Source organism: Geotrypetes seraphini, chromosome 2 (genome assembly GCF_902459505.1).
Source record: "Geotrypetes seraphini chromosome 2, aGeoSer1.1, whole genome shotgun sequence".
In the NCBI taxonomy this organism is placed as follows: domain Eukaryota; kingdom Metazoa; phylum Chordata; class Amphibia; order Gymnophiona; family Dermophiidae; genus Geotrypetes; species Geotrypetes seraphini.
The window spans coordinates 333,980,298-334,006,232 of NC_047085.1; the positions used below are offsets into that span (position 1 = coordinate 333,980,298).

The 25,935-nt window shown below is 46.3% G+C and overlaps 1 protein-coding gene across 1 annotated transcript in view; it reads right to left on the reverse strand.

Moving 5' to 3' along the window:
- Positions 1–25,935, reverse strand: part of VPS41 (VPS41 subunit of HOPS complex) — a 401,709-nt gene that overhangs the window by 97,530 nt on the left and 278,244 nt on the right. The window contains exons 20-21 of the mRNA XM_033930242.1: positions 2,640–2,681; positions 498–548 (exon numbers count right to left, since the gene is read on the reverse strand). Of these exons, the coding sequence (XP_033786133.1) occupies positions 498–548; positions 2,640–2,681 (93 nt within the window). The remainder of the gene's footprint in view (positions 1–497; positions 549–2,639; positions 2,682–25,935) is intronic.

Genomic DNA, 25,935 nt, shown 5'->3' on the forward strand with positions numbered 1-25,935 from the left:
TTTCCTTCAAAGCTAACCATAAAATGCATTAAGTTAGTCCAGTGGTTCCCAAACCTGTCCTGGAGGACCCCCCAGGCCAATCGGGTTTTCAAGATAGCCCTAATGAATATGCATGGAGCAGATGTGCATTCCTGGCATCTCCATTATATGCAAATCTCTGTCATGCATATTCATTAGGGCTTTCTTGAAAACCCGATTGGCCTGGGGGTCCTCCAGGACAGGTTTGGGAACCACTGAGTTAGCCTAATAAAAAAGGCATCACCTTATTTCCTTTATGTTTTTGTCTTGTTTCTATATATTACCTTGAAAAGTGGACTAACATGGCCACCACACCATTTTACCCATTTCAAGAACTTGTGTCTTCATCTACTGTAGTTAGTGTTACCCACAGCTTTTCTCTGCGTAGTTTCAATTTGTTTACAATTCTTAACAAATGTTGCTTCTCTCACTATATAGAGTTAGCATAAGCAGATGTCTCTCGGTCTTATTATATTTACCAGATGCTGTAATTCAGGCCGGTTTTCTAATTCTTCTACAACTTTTTCAGTCTAAACACAGAAGAAATCACAAAAATATGAATTAACTGTCTGCTTGAATTGGCAAGGATTATGCACATCTAAAACACAATTAAAGAACATTAAAACCATTTTTAAAATGTATTTCTTAACATTATGTGCAGTGGCAGAGCTAGGGCTGAATGGGTGCCTGGTGGACAATAGAGATGGTCCTCGTTAATACCATGATGCCCAGAGGGGTCCTGCTGTGAAGCAGAGGAGAGGAATGTAGGGGATATGTAAGAATAAAATAGTGTAGTTGTCGTGTTAGTCCATTTTAAGATTAATAAAATAAAACAAAAGAAAAGAAAAATAAGGTAATATGTGTGTAAACTGAAGGGTAGCTGGATGGGGGGTGTCTCAGGAAGGATGTGTGTGTTTGTGCATGCACATGTTTTCGTCTGTCAAAAACCAAGGAAAGGTTTGTTGAATGAGTTGGTTGTGTGTATGTGTGTGTTGGTGGGAAGGGGGATTGTCTTCTCTGAGAAAGGTTTCTGAAGAACTTGGGACCTTGGGGTGATAGTGTCTGAAGATCTAAAGGTGAAAAAATAGTGTGACAAGGCGGTGGCTACTGCCAGAAGGATGCTGGGCTGTATAAAGAGAGGTGTAGCCAGTAGAAGGAAGAAGGAGTTGATGCCCCTGTACAGGTCGTTGGTCAGGCCCCACTTGGAGTATTGTGTTCAGTTTTGGAGACCGTATCTGGTGAAGGACGTAAGAAGACTTGAAGCAGTCCAGAGGAGGGTGACGAAAATGATAGGAGGTTTGTGCCAGAAGACATATGAGGAGAGACTGGAAGCCCTGAATATGTATACCCTAGAGGAAAGGAGGGACAGGGGGAATATGATTTAGACGTTCAAATACTTGAAAAGTATTAACGTAGAACAAAATCTTTTCCAGAGAAAGGAAAATGGTAAAACTATAGGAAAATAATTTGAGGTTGAGGGGTGTTAGATTCAAGAGCAATGTTAGGAAATTCTACTTTACGGACAGGATGGTGGATGCCTGGAATGCACTCCCGAGAGAGGTGGTGGAGAGGAAAACGGTGACGGAGTTCAAAGAAGCGTAGGATGAACACAGAGGATTTAGAATCAGAAAATAATAGTGAATATCGAAGAACTAAGGGCAGTACTGGGCAGACTTGCACGGTCTGTGTCTGTATATGACCATTTGGTTGAGGATGGGCTGGGGAGGGCTTCAACGGCTGGGAGGGTGTGGATGGGCTGAAGTGAGCTTTGACGGACACTTCAGCAGTTGGAGCCCAAGCACAGTACCAGGTAGAGCTTTGGATTCTTGCCCGAAAATAGCTAAGAAGAAAAAAAACAAAAACTAAACAAACAATATTTAAACTGAATCAGGTTGGGTAGACTGGATGGACCATTCGGGTCTTTATCTGCCGTCATCTACTATGTTACTATGTAACTTGTGCCATGCAGGAAGTCTGGAATGCAATGGAGAGTTCAGACAACACTCTTCTACCTGGACAAATAAAAAATTTCTAAAGGCTAGGTTACTGTGAGGGGGTGAGTATGCACTTAGTTCCAGCAGTGTTGTCATGCTAACGACTGATCCCATTCTTTAATTCTGCATGCAGATGGGCAACAGGAGCAGCATTTAAGTATCTCATCTCTTACTGCTGCCAAGTCTCACAGTATGAGCTGCATGGCTCTTATCAAAAGACTCAGACCCATAGCAGCAGGAAATAAGAAACTTAAATATTTCTAGCACTGGTCGGTCCCTGACTGTCAGGCTTGCTGAATGGTAGCTATGCAACTGGTTATGTACTTTCTCATCACAGCTGTGCACTGCCCTGGCCAAAGTGGAAGGGATATACAGGAGAAAATAGTTAGTACATACTGGCTTCTGGTGGGGTCAGTTTGCTCTGACTTCATGAAAAGTAACACTTAAAATCTAGTCACAAATGTATTAGACTGATAGAGGTTGAAAGCAGCATCTGCGGATTGCCTACTGATCTTCATTTCTAAGTCAAAGTGGGAAAAGGAACAAAACCAAGCTTGACAGAAGTAAATTAGAGGTTGGAAAGTGTTCTACAGGTATCACATTAGCTTTTAGTGACTGAATACTCACTGAAATCTTATCTTCATTGTCTAACAGCATGTCCACTGCTTTCTGAAACAAATAATTGAACAAAGAGTTACACAGATGACTTAAGATATCTGAAAAATAAAATGATCTTTTATAAATACTGAGGCTAATATTCAGTAGGGCAGTTGTCACCATATAAAGATAAGAGAATGGCATCCGTTTATCATTTTGCAAATTTTCGACCATGCTATCAATTTGTGACAGATGTACTCCTTAAATAGAAAAAGTTATCCAGACAGGGATTTGGTTAGTATGTTTCCTGATGTCTCAAGAGCTACCCAGTTTAGAAGAAAAGAATTTTTGAAATTGAGAACTAGAGTATTGGCACTTGAGGCATCATTTTATTTGAAGTTTCCTTGTAAATGTTTGGTTAAGATACAAGATACTGAATTTGTCTTTTGGGATCCCATTCAATTGCAACAATTTTTGGTAGCTCGTGAACAGAAGTGAGATTTCTTTTCTTTTTCATTCTTTGATGAGAAATTAGGTTAGGAATGTCCAAAATGTCCTAATTTAGTTGGGAATGATTTGGGTTCATTAGAATTCAACCCATTTCTTTGTTTTCCTTTAAAACTTAGTTAGTAAATAAGCAATATGTTCCCCCTTTTTGTGGGCTTGTAAAGGATTGTTTTTTTGTATTGTTTGTAGTATTGAAAACTTGTATGGAAACCTTTTTTTCCTTGATATCTTTATGATATTGTAAATGTATTAAACCCTAATAAAAAAAAAAAAAAAGTTATCCAGACAGTGCTGAACATCAGCACCATCTGTAATAAGGCAAAGTTACTCACCTGTAGCAGGTGTTCTCCAAGGACAGCAGGATACAATACCATTGAGAGGGTGATATAACCAACAGAGTGCAGATATGGATAGTTGGCAGCCAAGAAAAAGTGTTCCAAACTTTCTAGAAAATTTTAGAGCTCCAAATGTACATATGTGGGTGCCCTGCCACCTGCCTAAGTCACACAGGACCAGCAGTTGACTTCAAAATTTTAGCAAATACAACTCCCAGAGGAGGCGGAAGGGTCTGTGGTAACATGTATCCTACTGTCCTCGGAGAACATCTTCAACAGGTGAGTAACTTCATTTTTTTCAAGGAAAAGCAGAACAGCATTTACTATAAACTCAGAATCCATAACTGCCATGCTAACAGAAAACAGCAAATAATGGTCAATAGGGACTTGCAACAGGCAAGGCTAATCAGAAACCAATTTAAGTATTTTAAAAAAATATTTATAAACCACAATATCAACAAATTCTAGGTGATATACAAAACCAACACGCAGAAACTCCCCCCCAAAATCTTAAAACATAAAACAAATTCAACGTACATAAAACAAATACAATGAAATATAAAATAAATAAAACAGAGATCATAAACTTCTGCAAATAAGAACCCCTTGAGTTTCTTTCTAAACTGTAGGACTGAACTTATACTTCTTATCGCATAAGAGAGAGTATTCGAAAGATGGGTCTCTTCAATCTGAATACAACCACAAAAAACAGGGAGGAATGGAGGGAAGTATAATATAAAAATATCACTCCAAATCAAAAGCACCACACAAGCCAAGAAAGCTAGCTTATTACTTAAGCAAAAGAAAAGCTTCAGACAAACAGAGAGATGTATCCACACTCTTCTAACCAAGCATCATAGACAAAAAGCTTTTGCACAAGTTTAAAGTTAGCAGGTGGGAGCAAAAAAATAGCCAAGAATGATTAATGGTAAAAACCACTGAACACAAACAGGCCAAGCCAACGATCATTTTGTGGCCAGTAACCTCTGCTTCAGGGCCTTAGCGCCAAATCGTGTGAACTTAGTTATACTACCAAGGTGCATCAAATAAGAAGTATTCAGAAGCATTGGTCTTTGGTGAGGATGTTACCTGCCTTCTCCTAGCATACATTCAGCTTTGCTTACAAGAGAACCCAAAAACTGAAACAGATTCTCTGTCTGGCGGTTCCTCATTCCAACGTAAGAGACTCAGGAGCGGTGGGGTCACATGGTCCTTGTGGGAGATGCAGCAATTGTGATATCATGTTTAGCTGCAGTGAGTTCGTCAATCCTGGTGATGGGAAACGCTACCAACTTAAGGTTCATACCTCTTGTGAATCTGATCATGTGATCTATTGTATTGTTTGCCCCTGCAGACAAACTTCATGTCCTCTGAGACTACGCTTAAATGAACATAGAAGTGCTTTAAAGAGAGGACTAGCTTCAGCTCCTATGGTTCAACGCTGTGATACTTACAAGCATGATTTTTTTCAACTATGCTGTCTGGCACTTGATCAGATTCCCATTCATCCTAGGGGCGGCAATAGAAGACTTCAACTCCAGTGCAGGGAGCAATTTTGGATTTTTCAGCTCCAGGCTATGCAACCCCATGGATTAAAAACAAGCATTGATCGGTTCTACTTTTATTGAATCCCGTCAGCACTTCTACAGTTAATCATGTCATCATTTTAGTTTTACCTTGTCTTCAGCTTTTCTCTAGTATGCTCTTTTTTGTGTATCAGCTGTTTCTAGCTCATGTGATCTCAATCATTCTATTTTGTGAATGAGCCAACATGGTCTGCCTGGATTGGCTGGTTCACGTTCAGCTGACCTGTCACGTGATTTTTCGCCTGACAGGACTGGACGTGGTTATAAGCCCCACAACAGTGCTTTGGAAGTTGTGATTGAAAGCAGAAGTTAGGATCTGCGTACTGTAAGTAGTTGAATGTGCTTTTGCTTTTTATCAACTTTCAGCAAGTGAGCATTTTCATTTCCCTTTTGGGTTTGGGTTTTGTGTTATAGGATAGCCTGGATTTGGCACCAAGGCCCTGAAGCAGTGGTTACCGGCCATGAAACGATCGTTGGCCTGGCCTGTTTGTGTTCAGTGATTTTTACCATTAATCATTATCGGCTATTTTTTGCTTCCACCTGCTAACTTTAAACTTGTGCAAAAAGTTTTTTTGCTTATGATGCTTGGGTGGAAGAGTGTGGGTACATCTCTCCGTTTGTCTGAGGCTTTTCTTTCGCTTAAGTAAAAAGCTAGCTTTCTTGGTTTGTGTGGTGCTTTTGTTTTGGAGTGATATTTTTGGATTTTTGTATCTCTTCAATCTGAACCTTTCCAGAGTGTTTTGTGTCCAGTCTAACATGTTAAAAGCTAGGAATGTCTAAAAACAATTTGTAGGCAGACCTCAGGCTCGTCAGATATATTCTCACTACAGTCACTAAGGCCAAAGGTGCCTAATTATTTATGAATTAAAGTAATACTTTGAACTGCACAAAAGAACATAGGTTGGTGTATTTTCAATAGGATGTCTAAGTCTGACATTGGACATTTTGAGAAAAGAGTTCAAAAACTGGGTAGAGCTCAAAACTAGCTCTTGGAATCTAAGCAATATAATTTCATGGTGGACCATATCAGAAGTGCCTGAAACATTCAACAGGATCATAAAATAACCCCTCTTGAGCATGATCAAAGCTAGTCCTGACAGAATCGAAGACAGACACCAATAATATTTCTGTTGAATGTTTTCGCCAATAACCATATTGTGTGAAGTCAAGCAAGTTATTAGTGTTCAAAAACTCTTGCAACTAAAACAGAACTTTCTCTAAAATCGTAGCACGAAACATTAAAGAAGAAATAGGTCAATAAATTCACATGTTAAAGATCTAACTTCTTGCTCTTTAAAAGCAGCCGAATGGAGGCTCTTTGTAAGGTTGCAGAACTGAATCCTTGCTCAGAGATGTATTCACTAACAAGATAACAAATCAGCCTTCAATTAAGAACATAAGAATTGCCACTACTGGGTCAGAACAGTGGTCCATCGTGCCCAGCAGTCCGCTCCCGCGGCGGCCCTTAGGTCAAAGACCAGTGCCCTGAGTCTAGCCTTACCTGCATATGTTCTGGTTCAGCAGGAATTTGTTAAACTTCATCTTAAATCCCTGGAGGGTGTTTTCCCCTATAACAGCCTCTGGAAGAGCGTTCCAGTTTTCTAGTACTCTCTGGGTGAAGAAGAGCTTCCTTATGTTTGTACAGAATCTATCCCCTTTTAACTTTAGAGAGTGCCCTCTCGTTGTCTCTACTTTGGAGATGGTGAACAACCTGTCTTTATCTACTAAGTCTATTCCCTTCATTATCTTGAATGTTTCGATCATGTCCCCTCTCAGTCTCTTCTTTTCAAGGGAGAAGAGGCACAGTTTCTCTAACCTCTCACTGTACGACAACTCCTCCAGCCCCTTAACCATTTTAGTTGCTCTTCTCTGGACCCTTTCGAGTAGTACTGTGTCCTTCTTCATGTACGGCGACCAGTGCTGGACGCAGTATTCCAGGTGGGGGCATACTATGGCCCAGTACAGCGGCATGATAACCTTCTCCGATCTGTTCGTGATCCCATTCTTAATCATTCCAAGCATCCTGTTCGCCCTTTTCGCCACTGCCGCGCATTGAGCGGACGGCTTCATCGACTTATCAACCAGTACTCCCAAGTCTCTTTTCTGGGATGTCTCTCCCAGTACTTCACCGGACATCCTGTATTTGTGTATAAGATTTTTGTTACCGACATGTATCACCTTACACTTATCCACATTAAACCTCATTTGCCATGTCGCATCCCATTTCTCGAGCGTGTTTATGTCACGTTGTAGGTCTTCACAATCCCCCTGCGTCTTTACTACTCTGAATAACTTTGTATTGTCTGCAAATTTTATCACCTTGCTCATCGTACCAATTTCCAGGTCATTTATAAATATGTTGAAGATCACGGGTCCAAGCACTGAACCCTGTGGCACTCCACTCGTGATGCTTTTCTAGTCCGAGTACTGTCCATTTACCCCCACTCTATGGTTCCTATCCGCTAAACAGTTTTTAATCCATGTGAGTATTGCACCCTCGATTCCATGGCTCGCAATTTTTCGAAGTAGTCGATCATGTGGGACCTTGTCGAATGCCTTCTGTAAATCTAGATATACAATGTCGACCGGGTCACCCTTGTCTATCTGCCTGTTAACTCCCTCGAAGAAGTGCAGCAAGTTCGGCAAGCAAGACATTCCTTTGCTGAAGCCATGCTGGCTGGTCCTCATCAGATCGTGCCCGTCAAGGTGATCCATGATGCTGTCCTTTATCAGCGCCTCTACCATCTTTCCCTGTACTGAGGTCAGACTCACCAGTCTGTAATTTCCTGGATCTCCCCTCGAACCTTTCTTAAAGATCGGGGTAACATTCACAATTTTCCAGTCTTCAGGAATCACCACAGAGAAATGGATAACCTTAATAAGAATCATTCAAGGTGGTCATAAACAACTTAGATCAAGAAGATTATGACCAGCTTTAATTATTCTAATATTACTAACATTAGAATCTTCAATAGGAAGAGGTACACCACCCATTGAACATATAATATTGTTTACCTTTCTTTTTTCTGCAAACACTTCACAAGATATTTCAAAACTATTTCCACATCTAGGTGACCATCATGTTCCTAACAATTTTAAACAGTTTTTGAAGTGATGAAAGAATGATTGACTAGTTAAGGTGGAATTCTGACACCACCTTAGGAAGAAACCTAGGATGGGTGCAGATGGTGAAATATTGTATAAGGTAGATCTGCTTCTAGGGCCTGAAGTTCGGTAACCCTGCATGCTGAAGTGACCACCACCAAAAGCAAAACTTACCAGATTAGAAACTTCAAGTGGCCAAGTGGCTCAAAAGAAGTTTACATCAGCTGAGTGAGGATAATGTTGAGGTCCCATGACACATTTTGTTGGTTCTAGGAATTAAACACATAGCCAGGCAAATCTGCATATGCCAATATCTAGGAAGGAAACTCTGGACTCCACATCAAAATCATCATAGTTTGCCTGTGCCATATGTTTTCAATACTTCTGCTTGGCTACTAACTGGTGAAGTTCTGTGGCCTGCTCTGGAGTCAGAGTATCTGCAAACACTGCCACAATGTACACCAAATTCTTCAAGTGGAGGCTCATGTACAGATGGTAGGACTATAAGGGAAATAAGCACAGAGCCTTGGAAAAATGTCCTCCTAAAAAAAAAATCAAGAATCTGTGCTTCTTTCCACAAGAGCAACGATTCTTGCTTCGTGTGGGTCCTGAAATTTCTGGTCCTTTGGAGTGCAGATTCAACAATCTCTCAAATCTGGGAGCCTTCTGGACTCTATACATATAGTCCACCTTTTTAGATACTGTATAGGCTGCATAGAGAGGTCTTACAATTCTTCACCTGTGCTGCCTTAAGGATACTGTACACAGCCACTGTCATAGCCTCCTTGGGAGGTGAATAATAGTTGAGAATATCCAACACCTTGGCTCTGGCCTTGTCCTCAACCTCCAACTTAAGTGGAACTGACTTAGCCATCACTCCTAGACAGGAAACAAGGAGAGTTCTTCTGTATGAGACTTTCTACTTTGCTGAGACAGGTTGGGATCTGAGGGCAAACCAAGGGAAGCCTCCTTCAAGAGGTCTTCTGGTCCAGAACCAACGAAGCTGTTGCAGCGACACTGACTCCAAGGAAGGATAGCAGCCCTCTCGGCATCAGGTACCAGCAAAGGTAGTGCCTTAAACTTCAAGGGGGAACAATATCAGTGCTTTTTCACCTCTGCTCAATGTCAACATCATGATCCCTCAGTGCGAATAAAGATGATGTTGAATCCTTGCATGTCCTCGGGTCCGAGGATGCTGAGCCTGAACAAACGCTATTGATACCAAAATCGAGGCAGGTGGAGACCTCCTCAGTGCTGATGGGTCCCTGGTGCCTGAAGCAGCTCCTGAAGTCACAGAAACTGATGCCTCTGATTCTGATGTCATGGGAGCCACAAATGGGAGTGAGCTACTACAGCAGAGTGAAGATTGCTTAATTGCAGCATAACACGGAATGAGCAGAGGTGGCCATAAGGAAGAAAAGACAGTTAAGAGATTTCACCAGAGAATCCTTGATTGTAAAGATGACCCAAGCTTTGGCATAAATGCCTGCATTAGGAGTCTATAAACGCAAATATACTGTAAACTCAAATGATGTTGAAAAAAATGGTAAAAAAAAAAAAAGTATAAAACATACATAAGAGCTGTCAGAAAATCATAATAAAAATGGAAAGAATTCTTAAAATCATTTCCAAAAACATGAACAACATAACCCCACCTATTACTAAGCCACAGTAGAGGTTTTTACGGCGGCCCAGAACGCTAAATGTTTCAGCGCTCATACAATTGCTTTAAGAGTTGGAGCAGCGTAGAAGCGTAGCACCATAGAAACCTCTACTGCGGCTTAGTAAAAGTGGGGATAATTAAGAAAAATTAAAACCAAATAGACACAAAAGTGTGTATATATATATATACCGTATTTTCGCGGATATAACGCGCACCATTGTAAAACGCGCACAGGGGTATAGCGCGCAGAAATCACGATGATATGTACAAAAACTTTTCTATACCGCGCTCAGGCATATAACGCGCATGCTGCCCGACTCTCCTCTGGCCACCCCGACTCTCCTTTCGCTCTCCCCGACTCTCCTCTGGCCACCCCGACTCTCCTTTCGCCCTCCCCGACTCTCATCTGGTTGCCCCGACTCACCCTGACTTTCGGTGCACTGCCCCGACTCTCCTCTGGTTGCCCCGACTCACCCTGACTTTCGGTGCACTGCCCCGACTCTCCTCTGGTTGCCCCGACTCACCGTTCACCCGCCCTGACTTTCGGTGCACTGCCCCGCCTCTCCGTGCCTGTCCCCCTTGAAGTCCTGTCCCCCCTTGAAGGTCTGCCTGTCCCCCCTTGAAGTCCTGTCCCCCTTGAAGATCTGCCTGTCCCCCCTTGAAGTCCTGTCCCCATCCTGAAAGCCTGATGCCCCCCCTCGACGTCCGATTCTTCTCCCCCCTCGGCAGGACCACTCGCACCCCCACCCCGAAGGACCGCCGACTCCCCGACAATATTGGGCCAGGAGGGAGCCCAAATCCTCCTGGCCACGGCGACCCCCTAACCCCACCCCGCACTACATTACGGGCAGGAGGGATCCCAGGCCCTCCTGCCCTCGACGCAAACCCCCCTCCCCCCCAGCCGACCCGCGACCCCCCTGGCCGACCCCCACGACCCCCCCACCCCCCTTCCCCGTACCTTTGGAAGTTGGCCGGACAGACGGGAGCCAAACCCGCCTGTCCGGCAGGCAGCCAACGAAGGAATGAGGCCGGATTGGCCCATCCGTCCTAAAGCTCCGCCTACTGGTGGGGCCTAAGGCGCGTGGGCCAATCAGAATAGGCCCTGGAGCCTTAGGTCCCACCTGGGGGCGCGGCCTGAGACACATGGTCGGGTTTGGCCCATGTGCCTCAGGCCGCGCCCCCAGGTGGGACCTAAGGCTCCAGGGCCTATTCTGATTGGCCCACGCGCCTTAGGCCCCACCAGTAGGCGGAGCTTTAGGACGGATGGGCCAATCCGGCCTCATTCCTTCGTTGGCTGCCTGCCGGACAGGCGGGTTTGGCTCCCGTCTGTCCGGCCAACTTCCAAAGGTACGGGGAAGGGGGGTGGGGGGGTCGTGGGGGTCGGCCAGGGGGGTCGCGGGTCGGCTGGGGGGGCGGTCGGAGGTTCTTGGGGGGGGGGCGGTCGTTGGAGGGAGGGGGGTTTGCGTCGAGGGCAGGAGGGCCTGGGATCCCTCCTGCCCGTAATGTAGTGCGGGGTGGGGTTAGGGGGTCGCCGTGGCCAGGAGGGTTTGGGCTCCCTTCTGGCCCAACTACACAAAGTACGGGGAAGGGGGGTGGGGGGGTCGTGGGGGTCGGCCAGGGGGGTCGCGGGTCGGCTGGGGGGGCGGTCGGAGGTTCTTGGGGGGGGGGCGGTCGTTGGAGGGAGGGGGGTTTGCGTCGAGGGCAGGAGGGCCTGGGATCCCTCCTGCCCGTAATGTAGTGCGGGGTGGGGTTAGGGGGTTGCCGTGGCCAGGAGGGTTTGGGCTCCCTTCTGGCCCAACTACACAAAGTACGGGGAAGGCGGGTGGGGGTGTCGTGGGGGTCGGCCAGGGGGGTCGCGGGTCGGCTGGGGGACGGGCGGAGGTTCTTGGGGGGGGGGCGGTCGTTGGGGGGAGGGGGTTTGCGTCGAGGGCAGGAGGGCCTGGGATCCCTCCTGCCCGTAATGTAGTGCGGGGTGGGGTTAGGGGGTCGCCGTGGCCAGGAGGGTTTGGGCTCCCTCCTGGCCCGATATTGTTGGGGAGTCGGCGGTCCTTCGGGGTGAGGGTGCGAGTGGTCCTGCCGGGGGGGGGGATGTATCGGACGTCGGGGAGTCGGCCGGGCAAGAGGGCTTGGGCTCCCTCTTGCTCCGATCGTGGATGCGGGTGCGGGTGGGAGCGCGTGCGAGCGGTCGTTCGGGGTGGGGGTGCGAGCGGTCCTGCTGGGGGGGTGAATCGGGCGTCGGGCGGGGTGGGAACTATGTTTAAAAACTTTTGTATACCGCGCTCAGGCATATAACGCGCGAGGGGTATGCGCGGTACGTAAAATCACGTATAACGCGCGCGTTATATCCGTGAAAATACGGTATATATATATATGAACAACTGGATAATTGCACAATGAAGTCCTTCAAAAATAATAAAAAATTATAATAAAAATTGATTGTATTTACCAAACAGAATGTAAAGTACAAGCTGCAGGACAGTATGTTTTGTTCTCTACTTTACAATGGTCAATCTAGTAAAAGGTAAAATATAAATATACATTTTAGAGATCAAATATTCCTTAGGAATATCAAAGGATTTATAATTTAAAGCTAAAAGCTTCATTTAGAAATGAAACCCGTTTTTGGAAAATAAATGAAAAAGGAGTCATTCTACAATTAAAATATGAATTATGAGCAAAAAAGTGCCGAGCATTCCGAGTCTTCCACCATAAGTGGAACAAAGATATTCAACTTAACTTCTGTGGCATTCTTTCTTTATTAAATGAAGGCAGCTTTGTGACAGCTTATTAAACTATGTCTGTGCAAGCACATTCTGAGCTAATAAACATATTAAAAAAACAACTACTTTGTTCTTAGCTTTAAAATATGAAGCATTTTAAAATCATTTTGTAGTTCCTAAGTGCAGCAACAGCAAAAATGGTTCATAGACAAAATCGCGCGAGACAACGGCGCGCCAACAACTGAGCGCAAGGTTGACGGCGCGTCGAAGAAAAGCACTATTTTAAAGGGTTCTGACAGGGGGTGTTGGTGGGGAATCCTCCTATTTTACTTAACAGACATCGTGCTGGCGTTGTGGGGGGTTTGGGGGGTTGTAACCCCCCTCATTATACTTGAAACCAAACTTTTTGCCTATTTTTTTAGGGAAAAAGTTCAGTTTTAAGTATAATGTGGGGGGTTACAACCCCCCAAACCCCTCACAACAGCAGCGCAATGTCTGTTAAGTAAAGTGGGGGGTTCCCCCCCACACCCCCTGTCGGAGCCCTTTAAATTAGTGCTTTTCTTCGGCGCGCCGTCAACCTTGTGCTCAGTTGTCGGTGCACCGTTGTCTTGCGCGATTTAGTCCCGTCACCGCAAAAAATACACAGCTAAAAATTGCTAAAGAATAATGTATGCAGCTATTTTTTTTCTTTATATAGTATACACTACTTAAAACTGTATCTGTACAAGTGCATTCCAGTCTACTCAAAGCATTAAAAAAACCCAAAACAAAACACTTGTATATAACTTTAAAAATGAAGCCATTTTAAATTGTTTCTGGCTCCAAGACAATAAAAAGGAAAATAAAAACTATACAGTTTTGGAGAGAAACAGAATTGAATGTATGCTTATTTATAACTGATCCTAGTGATGTATCCTTACATGCATTTAGGGGTACTTCTACTAAACTATATTAACCACTAATGCAGGGGTAGGGAACTCCGGTCCTTGAGAGCCGTATTCCAGTCGGGTTTTCAGGATTTCCCCAATGAATATGCATGAGATCTATTTACATGCACTGCTTTAAATGCAATTTCATTGGGAAAATCCTGAAAACCCGACTGGAATACGACTCTCGAGGACCGGAGTTGCCTACCCCTGCACTAATGCATGCTTAATGCAGGAAAAATGGCCTAAGATAGGACATGCTAAAGTGTTCTGTATAGTTTTGCGATCTGTGCAAACTAACACGTAGTGCGGGTTTTAGCGCCGGCAGCGGCAGTAACTGCTCCGATACTCATAGGAATTCTATGAGTGTCAGAGCAATTACCGCTGCTGCTGGCGCTAAAACCTGCGCTACGCGTTAGTAAAAGAGGGGAGTAAGTATGTTGTAATTTTTTTTAAGGGAACATGTCAGGGGTGGAGAATTCGTTTTGACGCAATGGTGGCTGAATGTTATTAAGAGGGTGTGGGAACCTTGATAAAGCCCATCGATTCACACGGGCGAAACATGTCAGTGTAATGGAAAAAAAAAACCCTGTACAGCGTCTTACTAAAAGCTAAGTACTTTTAGTATTTACACTTAATTATTTAAAAACATTTAAAAAATTGATAATATATGCTGGTTCCAATGACGAGTGGGAGCGTAAAGCCCAGCACAATGAGAATGTTTGAGTGCGTGGTGGCCCGATGAGGACCAGTGAACATAAAGCTCTAATTCTAGTTGAATGAAGTCTAGCAAAGCTGCGAGATAACTTCTCTCAGTTGAGTTTGGAATATATGACATTGTCTTCATTCTAATATATCTTACCATAATAGTGCTGGAGGGGTGGAGAATGGGCATGGAAGTGCCATTAAGATAGCATCTGATATCACCAGTGGGCTAACTGGTTAAAGGCTCCATAACGTGGGAATCCTTAGCACATCCTAAATAGGTGGTAAGTTCTCCCGTATTAATTTTTTTAAACGACCATGGGCTTAGTGTATGGGAAAGCGTGCTAGGCGTGCGCCTGGTATTGCTATAGAAATAATAAATTGTTGCTGAACTAAGCCCCATTTACTAGCACAGAGTAAAATCTTTAAGATCTGAAGAAAAATCTTTACTAGTAGTCCCTTCATGAAAACTCATTTACTCAAGGAGAGATACGATCTTTTCTGTTACAGCCCCACAAACTTGGAATTCACTCCCACTCAATATAAGAGAAGAAAAATTGCTCAGCAAGTTTAAAAATCTCCTAAAAAGTTGGCTCTTTAAGGATGCTTTTTAATGGATTCATTCTAAGTTACAATAGACTAGGAAGACGATCTAGTAAAAATTAAGCAGGTATCTGTTCCCCAACCTTTTGTGTCACTTGACCTTCCATTTTTTTAATTATTTTTTAGAATTGTATTTAAGTCAATTGTTGTCTGCCTCCCATTTTCTTAAATGTATTATTGTAATTAGTATTAATTGTTATGTTTGTTTGACTTTTTATTTTAATCTAAATTTTAACTTATGTAAATCGCATTGGATTTGGATTATGTGATTAAATCAAATATTTTACATAAACTTGAAACTTGAGTAGTAAAAGGGTCCCTTAATTAGTAATAGAAAGAACAAATACACTGAAATCCAGCAGTAGAAATGCTGACTTCAGCTGTGCCACTAAATCGAAGTTCATGAAAATAAAACATATGTATTTAATCAGAGGCAGCTCATGATGATGCCACAAATCTCCAAATAAAAACAATTTTAAAAACTTCAGTACAGTATCAAAAACAATGAGTTGATATGTAGCATATCTTCCTTATATTCCAATTAAAGCACTCAATCCGCGTATTACATTTAAAAGACCTGCAATGCATCGCTTGAAAAAAAATGCTGGTAATCTGTATTCAAAAGAAAAAACAGAGAACAGAATTAGCCCACACACCAAAAATATAATCAAGGCACACAAAAAAAGGGAGGGTATAAATGGAGAAATTATTTTTAGGACTGCATTTTGCAATTGTGCATGTATGTTTAATAATATTTATGTCTTTGGATTTTATTTATTAATCTGAATTATATCATGTTGGAAATATATGTTATGACTATAAATTTGTGTTTATAGACACATGATGCAGATGTTCATGACGAAACTCAGCTGAGTTAGGTCATCTATAATAAAGGTTGCTTTGGTGAAATCTGACTGTCCTTTCTTTCTTTCAACCACTTTTGTGATTTTTGTGTACAGAGGATTTCTTCCTGTTGTTTTTCTAAGTTGCAGGATAGACCTGAGAAAAATAAATGGTATTTAATGTAGTTCTTTTTTGCTTTTATATGTACACCACTGGTTTTTCCCAAAAAATTGCACCCTCCAAAATACAGGACAAAAAAGTCACCTTTCTTTACAAAAAGGGAGAAAAGACCTCAGTGTCTAATAGGGGCTCTTTAAGCTTCCCATATAGACAGGCTAGTTTTAAACAGAATTTAATCCTAGCAGACACATCCTTGGTCAGAAAAACTCCCAATTAGTTCCCGCTGGTTTTTGCCATTTTGGCTATTAGGTGGTATATTAAATTTAATAAATCCATAAATCTGTAAATGAGGTTTCAAGATGTCTCTCATGAGGAAAAATGTTCCAAAGAACAGGAGCAAGTACACTGAAACAGAAACGCCTAGTCCATCTAGGTGTAAAGCATAAGAAAGCTGAATTAGAAAGGAGGAATACCACCATAGAAAGCTTAATATGCTATACAGAGAATTTTAAATGTGATCCGATAAGAAATAGGGAGCAGAGTGACATGATCATATTTCTTTGCACCAAAACACAATTTTACAGAGGTGTTTTGGATTAGCTGTACTGTTCTAAGATGGGAATTTTCAATCTTGGATATAGTCAGTGGCGTACCTAGGGGGGGGCGGGCCGCCCCGGGTACCAGCCCTAAGGGGGTGTTCCCGGCCTTGCCGTTCAGTCCCCCGCCACCCCCGAAGGACCGCTCGCCCCACTGACCTTCCTGCACCACCTGTGAAGCAGCCCGCAGCAGGATCGCGAAGTCAGCGTCAGCATCCCTGCGCTGCTTCCTGCGCCGCGATCCCGCCCCTCCTCTGACGTCAGAGGAGGGGCGGGACCGTGGCGCAGGAAGCAGCGCAGGGATCGCTGACGCTGACTTCGCGATCCTGCTGCGGCTGTTCATAGGTGGTGCGGGGAGGCCAGGGGGGCGAGCGGTCCTTCGGGGTGGGTCGGGGCATCAGGCCTTCAGGGTGGGGCGGGCGGGCAGGCAAGCAGGCTTTCAAGGGGGAGGGGGTGACAGGCAGGCAGGCAGGCCTTCAAGGGGGGGCAGGCCTTCGGGGGGGTGGGGTGCAGACCTTCAAGGGGTGCAGGCCTTCAAGGGGGGCAGGCAGGCCTTCAGGGGGGGGACAGGCCTTCAAGGGGGGGTGCAGGCCTTCAAGGGGGGTGCAGGCCTTCAAGGGGGAGACAGGCCTTCAAGGGGGGGAAAGGCAGGCAGGCAGGCCTTAAAGGGGGGGACAGGCCTACAAGGGGGGGACAGGCCTACAAGAGGGTGGGACAGGCCTTCAAGGGGGGGGACAGGCCTTCGGGGGGGTGCAGACCTTCAAGGGAGTGCAGGCCTTCGGGGGGGGGGTGCAGTCCTTCAGGGGGGTGCAGGCCTTCAAGGGGGGGAAAGGCAGGCAGGCAGGCCTTCAAGGGGGGGACAGGCCTACAAGGGGGGGAGAAGCTACAAGGGGGTGGTACAAGCCTTCAAGTGGGGGACAGGCCTTCGGGGGGGGGGTGCAGACCTTCAAGGGAGTGCAGGCCTTCGAGGGGGGTGGTGCAGGCCTTCAAGGGGGGACAGGCCTTCAAGGGGGGAAAGGCAGGCAGGCAGGCAGGCCTTCAAGGGGGGACAGGCCTACAAGGGGGGGGGAGAAGCTACAAGGGGGTGGGACAGGCCTTCAAGTGGGGGACAGGCCTTCGGGGGGGTGCAGGCCTTCGGGGGGTGCAGACCTTCAAGGGGGGGACAGGCAGGCAGGCCTTCAAGGGGGGGACAGGCCTACAAGGGGAAGGGACAGGCCTTCAAGGGGGGTGCAGGCCTTCAAGGTGGGACAGGCAGACCTTTAAGGGGGGACAGGCCTTTGGGGGGGACCATGATTTAGAAGTACACGGAGGGAAGGGGGTGTTCAAAGAGACATGCATATGCCAAACTTTGGGGGGGGGGAAGAAATAATGGGTCTGAAAATAGAGGAGAGGGAGAGAGATGATGGACCATGGGATTTAGGGAGGGAAGGAACAGAAAGGGAGAGAAATTGGACACAAGGGATGGTGTGGAGGAGGGATAGAGATACTGGATAGGAGGGTAATTAGGAAAAGAAACGGAGAGATGGTGGACTCTGGGATGGTGGGGAAGGAGGGAGAGATGCCGGATGAAAGGGTATTTAAGAAAAGGTGGATCTGTGGAGGGAGATGAAAAAAAGGAAAGATACCAGACTTCCTGGGAAGGGAAGGGAAATGGAAAGGGAGGACAGAGTTGGCAGATGGATGGTTAGCATGCAGAAAGAAGGAGACCCTGGCAAGCAAGTTATCAGAAGAAAACCAGAGCCTTGGACCAACAAGATTTGAAATATAACCAGACAACAAAAGGTAGAAAAATTAATTTTATTTTCTGTTTTGTGATTATAACATGTCAGATTTGAAATGTGTATCCTGCCAGAGCTGGTGTTGGACTGCAAACGTGAGCTAGGATTTAACAGAAAGAGGAAAAGTCCTTTTTGTTTCTTTATTTTATTTACACCACAGCGCCAGTGTGGTTAGGAGAAGCCAAAGGGGGTGAAAAAGCTATAAAACCCACCAGGAGTTTTGAAAAAAATCACCCAACTGGGCAGGAAAATCGAATTGAAAAACCAATTCAATAGGGCTGAATCGAATCAAAATTTTTTTTTCCTGTATCTGGCAGCATTAGTTTGCGCTACTGTCTTAGACTTTGGGACCTGGGATTGGGGAGAGATTGCATCCTCAGTACTTTATAATGCAAGTGAAACGAGGATTTGGTCAGACTTTTGAAGGGTCTGCAGAAAAAAAATATTGTATAGGCCGGGGACATGAGACAGCAGGAAATGGGAACTTTTCTTCCTTCTATTTTTGTGAATGGAAAGGCTGAGGATGTCAGAGAGGTCAGTTAAAATATGTGCTTTATAAGAAAATATAATAATGTGTTTTATAAAGTTTATAGCATAGCTGGCCTACCCAGTGAGGTGTTCCTAGTGGTGATGGTGGCAGCGTGTCAATGTGTTGAGAGGAAGAGGTGGTCTGGGAAATTCTGCTGAGCAAACTCCGGGCCCATTTCCACCCCCCAGTTAGTCCACTCCACTCAACTGATTCACACACTGAGTGGGTCTTTGGGTGTTGTTTTGGGATCTCTTCCAGTGGTTTATCTCCTTCTGGTCCAAGGAAGGAAACTTTGTTATCCTTAGCATTGACCTACAGAATATGTTTGTAACAGCGCTGCTTGTGTGGCATTAGGCTATGTAGTGATTGAAAGAAAAAAACAGACCTTTGCACATTTTTGCACTATATGGTGGGTGTATGAGGAGATTCACATTTCCTGCACAGCTAAGTCCATGTGAAGTTACCTTGTGCTGTATTTGACATCTAGCAAGGTCTCTGTTTGAAAGGAAAGATCTAAACTTAAAAATGAAGTGGCCAGAAGTTATGGTAAAAGCAGATAGTGTAGCTGGTTTTAAGAAAGATTTGGACAAATTCCTGGAGGAAAAGTCCATAATCTGTTATTAAGACATGGGGGAAGTGTCTGCTTGCCCTGGATCGGTAGCATGGAATGTTGCTACTCTTTGGGTTTTGACCAGGTATTAGTGTCCTGGATTGGCTACCATGAGAATGGGCTACTGGGCATGATGGACCATTGGTCTGACCCAGTTAGGCTATTCTTATGTTATGTTCTCATCTGTAGGGGCCTTTGTTTTCACTTCTTATTTTAATGTATTTTTTTTCTGGGAACTTATCAGTGTTTTTTATAATGGGAACAAAAATGGAAGAGAATTACCGTATTTTCGCGGATATAACGCGCGCGTTATACGCGTTTTTACCTACCGCGCATACCCCTCGCGCGTTATATGCCTGAGCGCGGTATACAAAAGTTTTTAAACATAGTTCCCACCCCGCCCGACGCCCGATTCACCCCCCCAGCAGGACCGCTCGCACCCCCACCCCGAACGACCGCTCGCACGCGCTCCCACCCGCACCCGCATCCACGATCGGAGCAAGAGGGAGCCCAAGCCCTCTTGCCCGGCCGACTCCCCGACGTCCGATACATCCCCCCCCCCGGCAGGACCACTCGCACCCCCACCCCGAAGGACCGCCGACTTCCCGACAATATCGGGCCAGAAGGGAGCCCAAACCCTCCTGGCCACGGCGACCCCCTAACCCCACCCCGCACTACATTACGGGCAGGAGGGATCCCAGGCCCTCCTGCCCTCGACGCAAACCCCCCTCCCCCCCCAACGACCGCCCCCCCCAAGAACCTCCGACCGCCCCCCCAGCCGACCCGCGACCCCCCTGGCCGACCCCCACGACCCCCCCACCCCCCTTCCCCGTACCTTTGGTAGTTGGCCGGACAGACGGGAGCCAAACCCGCCTGTCCGGCAGGCAGCCAACGAAGGAATGAGGCCGGATTGGCCCATCCGTCCTAAAGCTCCGCCTACTGGTGGGGCCTAAGGCGCGTGGGCCAATCAGAATAGGCCCTGGAGCCTTAGGTCCCACCTGGGGGCGCGGCCTGAGGCACATGGGCCCAACCCGACCATGTGCCTCAGGCCGCGCCCCCAGGTGGGACCTAAGGCTCCAGGGCCTATTCTGATTGGCCCACGCGCCTTAGGCCCCACCAGTAGGCGGAGCTTTAGGACGGATGGGCCAATCCGGCCTCATTCCTTCGTTGGCTGCCTGCCGGACAGGCGGGTTTGGCTCCCGTCTGTCCGGCCAACTACCAAAGGTACGGGGAAGGGGGGTGGGGGGGTCGTGGGGGTCGCGGGTCGGCTGGGGGGGCGGTCGGAGGTTCTTGGGGGGGGCGGTCGTTGGGGGGGGAGGGGGGTTTGCGTCGAGGGCAGGAGGGCCTGGGATCCCTCCTGCCCGTAATGTAGTGCGGGGTGGGGTTAGGGGGTCGCCGTGGCCAGGAGGGTTTGGGCTCCCTTCTGGCCCAACTACACAAAGGTACGGGGAAGGCGGGTGGGGGTGTCGTGGGGGTCGGCCAGGGGGGTCGCGGGTCGGCTGGGGGACGGTCGGAGGTTCTTGGGGGGGGGCGGTCGTTGGGGGGAGGGGGTTTGCGTCGAGGGCAGGAGGGCCTGGGATCCCTCCTGCCCGTAATGTAGTGCGGGGTGGGGTTAGGGGGTCGCCGTGGCCAGGAGGGTTTGGGCTCCCTCCTGGCCCGATATTTTTGGGGAGTCGGCGGTCCTTCGGGGTGGGGGTGCGAGTGGTCCTGCCGGGGGGGGGGATGTATCGGACGTCGGGGGGGGGGCATCAGGCTTTCAGGATGGGGACAGATCTTCAAGGGGGGACAGGACTTCAAGGGGGGACAGTGCACGGAAAGTCAGGGGGGGTGAACGGAGAGTCGGGACAGCACACGGAAAGTCAGGGCAGTGCACGGAAGTCAGGGGGGGTGAACGGAGAGTCGGGACAACGCACGGAAAGTCAGGGCAGTGCACGGAAGTCAGGGGGGGTGAACGGAGAGTCGGGACAGCGCACGGAAAGTCAGGGCGGGCGAAAGGAGCGTCGGGCATCATGCGCGGTATACCCGTGAGCGCGGTATACAAAAGTTTTTGTACATATCATCGTGATTTCTGCGCGCTATACCCGTGTGCGCGTTTTACACGGGTGCGCGTTATATCCGCGAAAATACGGTAATGTGTGTGGAATGGGGGGTAACTAATTTCTTCAGCTAAATAATTCAATCCACTTCAAACAGACATAGGAGAACTTGTGCACCATTCACACACCCTCCAACCAAAAACGTCAAAAGAAAAAAACTGTTCGACAACCTCCTAGCCATTCGAGCTGCAACACTCGACCCCCAACTCTACAACCAATTGATATCAACCACAGACTGCAAAACCTTCAAAAAGAAATAAAAACCCTTCTATTCAAAAAACACATAAAACCGAACTAACACAATCAGAACTGTCCCAAGCATCACCTGCAACTACTCCATATGTACTTCTAATGTCATGACAATTTAGACATAATTTATGTTATGTTATGTTTGGAATAATGGTTACATATATGAGGTTCAATAAAAGAAAATTTTCACTGCCTGTTTCTATTCTGACCATTTATTCGATTTCATGGTTATTGCAAAAAAAAAATAAAAAAATTTTTTTACATGGGGGGGGGGGGGTGTGTGTCAAAAAATGATGGGCCCCGGGTGCCACATACCCTAGGTACGCCACTGGATATAGTGAACTACAATAATCAAGGGGTAAAAAGACCAGAGACTACAACAGAAGGGATAAAGCTCTCTGATCAATTTTTAAAATAAAAAATGCTTTTTCATAAGATTAGAGATATGTGGGTCAAAGATTAAACAGTTATCTAAGCAGGGTTCGCAGACCAGTACTGGGCCAGGAGCGGGATGCACAGAAATTTTTATTTTATTTACATTACAGGCAGTCCCTGGGTTCTGGCCGGCTCCCTCTTCTTGTGAACAGCGGCTCCTACATGCTGCCCGCGGCTGACCCGGAAGCGATCCCTCTAATGTGGTATCTCACAAACTTTCCGGTCAGAGGCACACTAAATTCAGTGCCCTGACTGGAAGGCACCTGGAAGTACACGGACGTCGATGTGATGATGTCATGCACATGTGTGACATCATCGCATCAACAGCCGCACCACGCCGGTGGAGGGATCCGGGAGATGAAGAGAGATGCTGGCCAGGAGGAGAGTCATCGGTGCCAGCTGAGATGGGGGTGGGATATAAATCTTTTAGTTATATATTGTTATGGAATTATCAAGTGATAATGTAATATGTTGTGTTCATATTTTAATGTACACTTGATGTATATGTTAAAATGAATAAAGATTTGAAAAAAAAATAAATAATAATAATTACCCCCTCTTCTACGAAACCGCGCTAGCGTTTTTTAGCACAGAGAGCTGCGCTGAATGGCCCGTACTGCTCCCGACGCTCATTGAGTTCCTATGAGCGTCGGGAGCAGCACGGGCCATTCAGTGCGGCTCCTGCACTAGAAACCGCTAGTGTGGTTTCATAGAAGAGGAGGTTAGATTATATATTATGAACTTTTTTGATTATGTGCTTGAATCTCCCCACTCCCAGCGTGTGGAAAAATTGTCTTGCACGAAACCCGGATTCCAGAAACTTCACCATTCTCTGTTTTAAAGTGTTTCTATTAATTTGCTTACCACAGAAGTCAGACTTACTGGCCTGTAATTCCCTACTTCTACTTTTATGTAGAGGGACCACCTACACCCTTTTCCAGTCCTACGGTACCACTCCCGACTCTAGAGAAGTCAGCGGAGCCACCAGAATTTCTCTAAGTTCCTTCAGCACTTGTTCGGTCTATCTAATATAATAAAGAGCTAGCCGCGCATGCGCACTTCTATTTGCGTGTTCCGTGTTGCTGTAGGTCTGTGGCCGAAGAAGTGCGCATGCGCGCTAATACGTCACCAGCCGATCATAGGTCCGTGGCAGGCAGGAGAGCGGATGCGCGGTTAGGGCCCACACTGGAGCACTGTGGCCGACCCAGGATCGTGGGAGGATGCGCCGCGCAAAGTGCTGCACACGTACTGGAGGGGGAGGGACATACCGGTTGTGCACATCCCGCCACAAACCTCCCTCCAGCGTTGGCAGCCGCATCACGCTAAACAGGCTGCTTCGGGCTTTCTCCTGCAGTTGAGTCCCTCTGCCGCGTCACTGATGACATCATCAATGACGCGACAGAGAGACTCAACAGCACAAGAAAGCCGAAGCAGCCTGTTTAGCGTGCTGCGGCTGCCAACGCTGGAGGGAGGTTTGATATTAAAGTCATCTTGCTGGGAGGGTCGCAGAGTCAGCGGGGGTTGGACTGGGAGGGGAGAGAAGCGTCTGCCTCGGGTGCTTCAGGCAGCAGCAGCGTTTACAATTCGCTGCTGTTGCTGGCTTCACGCCTTCCTCTCTGGCCGGTCCTGCCTACTTCCTGTTTTCATGAAGACAGGACCGGCCAGAGAGAAAGACCTGAAGCCAGCAACAGCAATGAATTGTGAATGCTGCTGCTGCCCAATGAAGTAGTTAAATGAGGAAAGGGAGCAGAGGGGGAGAGAATGGCTTGGAGGGAAGGAGGAAGGTATGCCAGACCAAGGGAAAAGGAAGGAGATGGAGAGAGGCCATATGGAACAGAGAGAGAGAGGGCGGACACTGGATGGAAAGAGAAGAGAGGGGCAAGACAGAGGGTGAACAGTAGATGGAAGGGGTAGAGAGAGGGGAGACACACCGCATGGAAGTGTGGAGGACAGGGGGAGCAGAAATACAGAAAGCGGCTAAGGAGAGAGAAAAAAAAAATAAAGAGAGACACACACACATATATTCTAGCACCCGTTAATGTAACGGGCTATAAGACTAGTATCCTTTAAATACCAAAGAAAGATCTGTATTAAGTGTTTTATATCACATTCATTGTTGGTTTAATCATGAATTGATAATGAGTATGAATACTGGGCAGATTGAATGCACTGTGCTGCCATTTATGATATATGGATCTCTTTTGGGCATAGTTGTGGAACATAAATATTTATAGCCCGCTGAGCCTTACAGTTCAAAGCAGTTTACAAAAGAGTTAAGCTGTGCAAAAACAGCAAAAATATAAATGACATCATTAAATACAGTACTACATCAATATACAATCGACGATTCCCCCAAAGTTTAATAAATAAAACTGTTTTTAACATGCGCCTAAAATTTAAATAAGATGACACATTGTTTACCAGACAGAGAAACAGAGACTCCCATTGAGCTATTTGATGAGAAAGCATCAAACTAAAACTCATAAGAACATAAGAACATAAGAAATGCCTCCGCTGGGTCAGACCTGAGGTCCATCGCGCCCAGCAGTCCGCTCACGCGGCGGCCCATCAGGTCCAGGACCTGTGCAGTAATCTTTTATCTATACCCCTCTATCCCCTTTTCCAGCAGGAAATTGTCCAATCCTTTCTTAAACCCCAGTACCGTTCGCTGCCCTATAACGTCCTCTGGAAGCGCATTCCAGGTGTCCACCACACGTTGGGTAAAGAAGAACTTCCTAGCATTCGTTTTGAATCTGTCCCCTTTCAACTTTTCCGAATGCCCTCTTGTTTTTTTATGTTCTGAAAGTTTGAAGAATCTGTCCCTCTCTACTCTCTCTATGCCCTTCATGATCTTGTAAATCTCTATCATATCCCCTCTAAGTCTTCTCTTCTCCAGGGAAAAGAGACCCAGTTTCTCCAATCTCTCAGCATATGAAAGGCTTTCCATCCCCTTTATCAGTCGTGTCGCTCTCCTCTGAACTCTCTCGAGTAACACCATATCCTTCTTAAGGTATGGTGACCAATACTGGACGCAGTACTCAAGATGCGGACGCACCATTGCCCGGTACAGCGGCAGGATAACTTCTTTCGTTCTTGTTGTAATACCCTTCTTGATTATCCCCAGCATTTTATTCGCTCTCTTGGCGGCCGCTGCGCACTGTGCCGTCGGCTTCATTGTCATGTCCACCATTACCCCCAAGTCCCTTTCTTGGGTACTCTCATTCAATAACATCCCTCCCATCGTATAGCCGTGCCTCGGGTTTCTGATTCCCACATGCAGTACTTTACATTTCTCAACATTGAACTTCATCTGCCATCTCTCTGCCCATTCTCCCAATTTGTCCAAGTCCCTTTGCAATTTTTCACAGTCCTCCTTTGTCCGAGCTCCACTAAATAGTTTGGTGTCGTCCACAAATTTTATTATCTCACTCTTTGTTCCTGTTTCTAGATCATTTATGAATATATTAAATAGCAGCGGCCCGAGCACTGAGCCCTGCGGAACACCACTCGTGACCTTCCTCCAGTCTGAGTAGTGTCCCTTCACCCCTACCCTCTGTTTCCTACCCGCTAACCAGTTTCTGATCCATCTATGCACGTCTCCGTCCACCCCATGGTTCTTCAGTTTCCGGAGTAGACGTTCATGAGGCACCTTGTCAAAGGCTTTCTGGAAATCTAGGTATATGATGTCTATGGGGTCTCCTTTGTCCATCTGTTTGTTAATTCCCTCGAAGAAGTGCAATAAGTTGGTCAGACACGATCTCCCCCTGCAGAAACCATGTTGGCTGGTTATCAGAAGTTCGTGTTTTTCAAAATGTTCATCAATTTTTTCTTTTATTAGTGCTTCCGCCATTTTCCCCGGAACAGAGGTCAGACTCACCGGTCTGTAGTTTCCCGGGTCTCCTCTTGATCCCTTTTTAAAG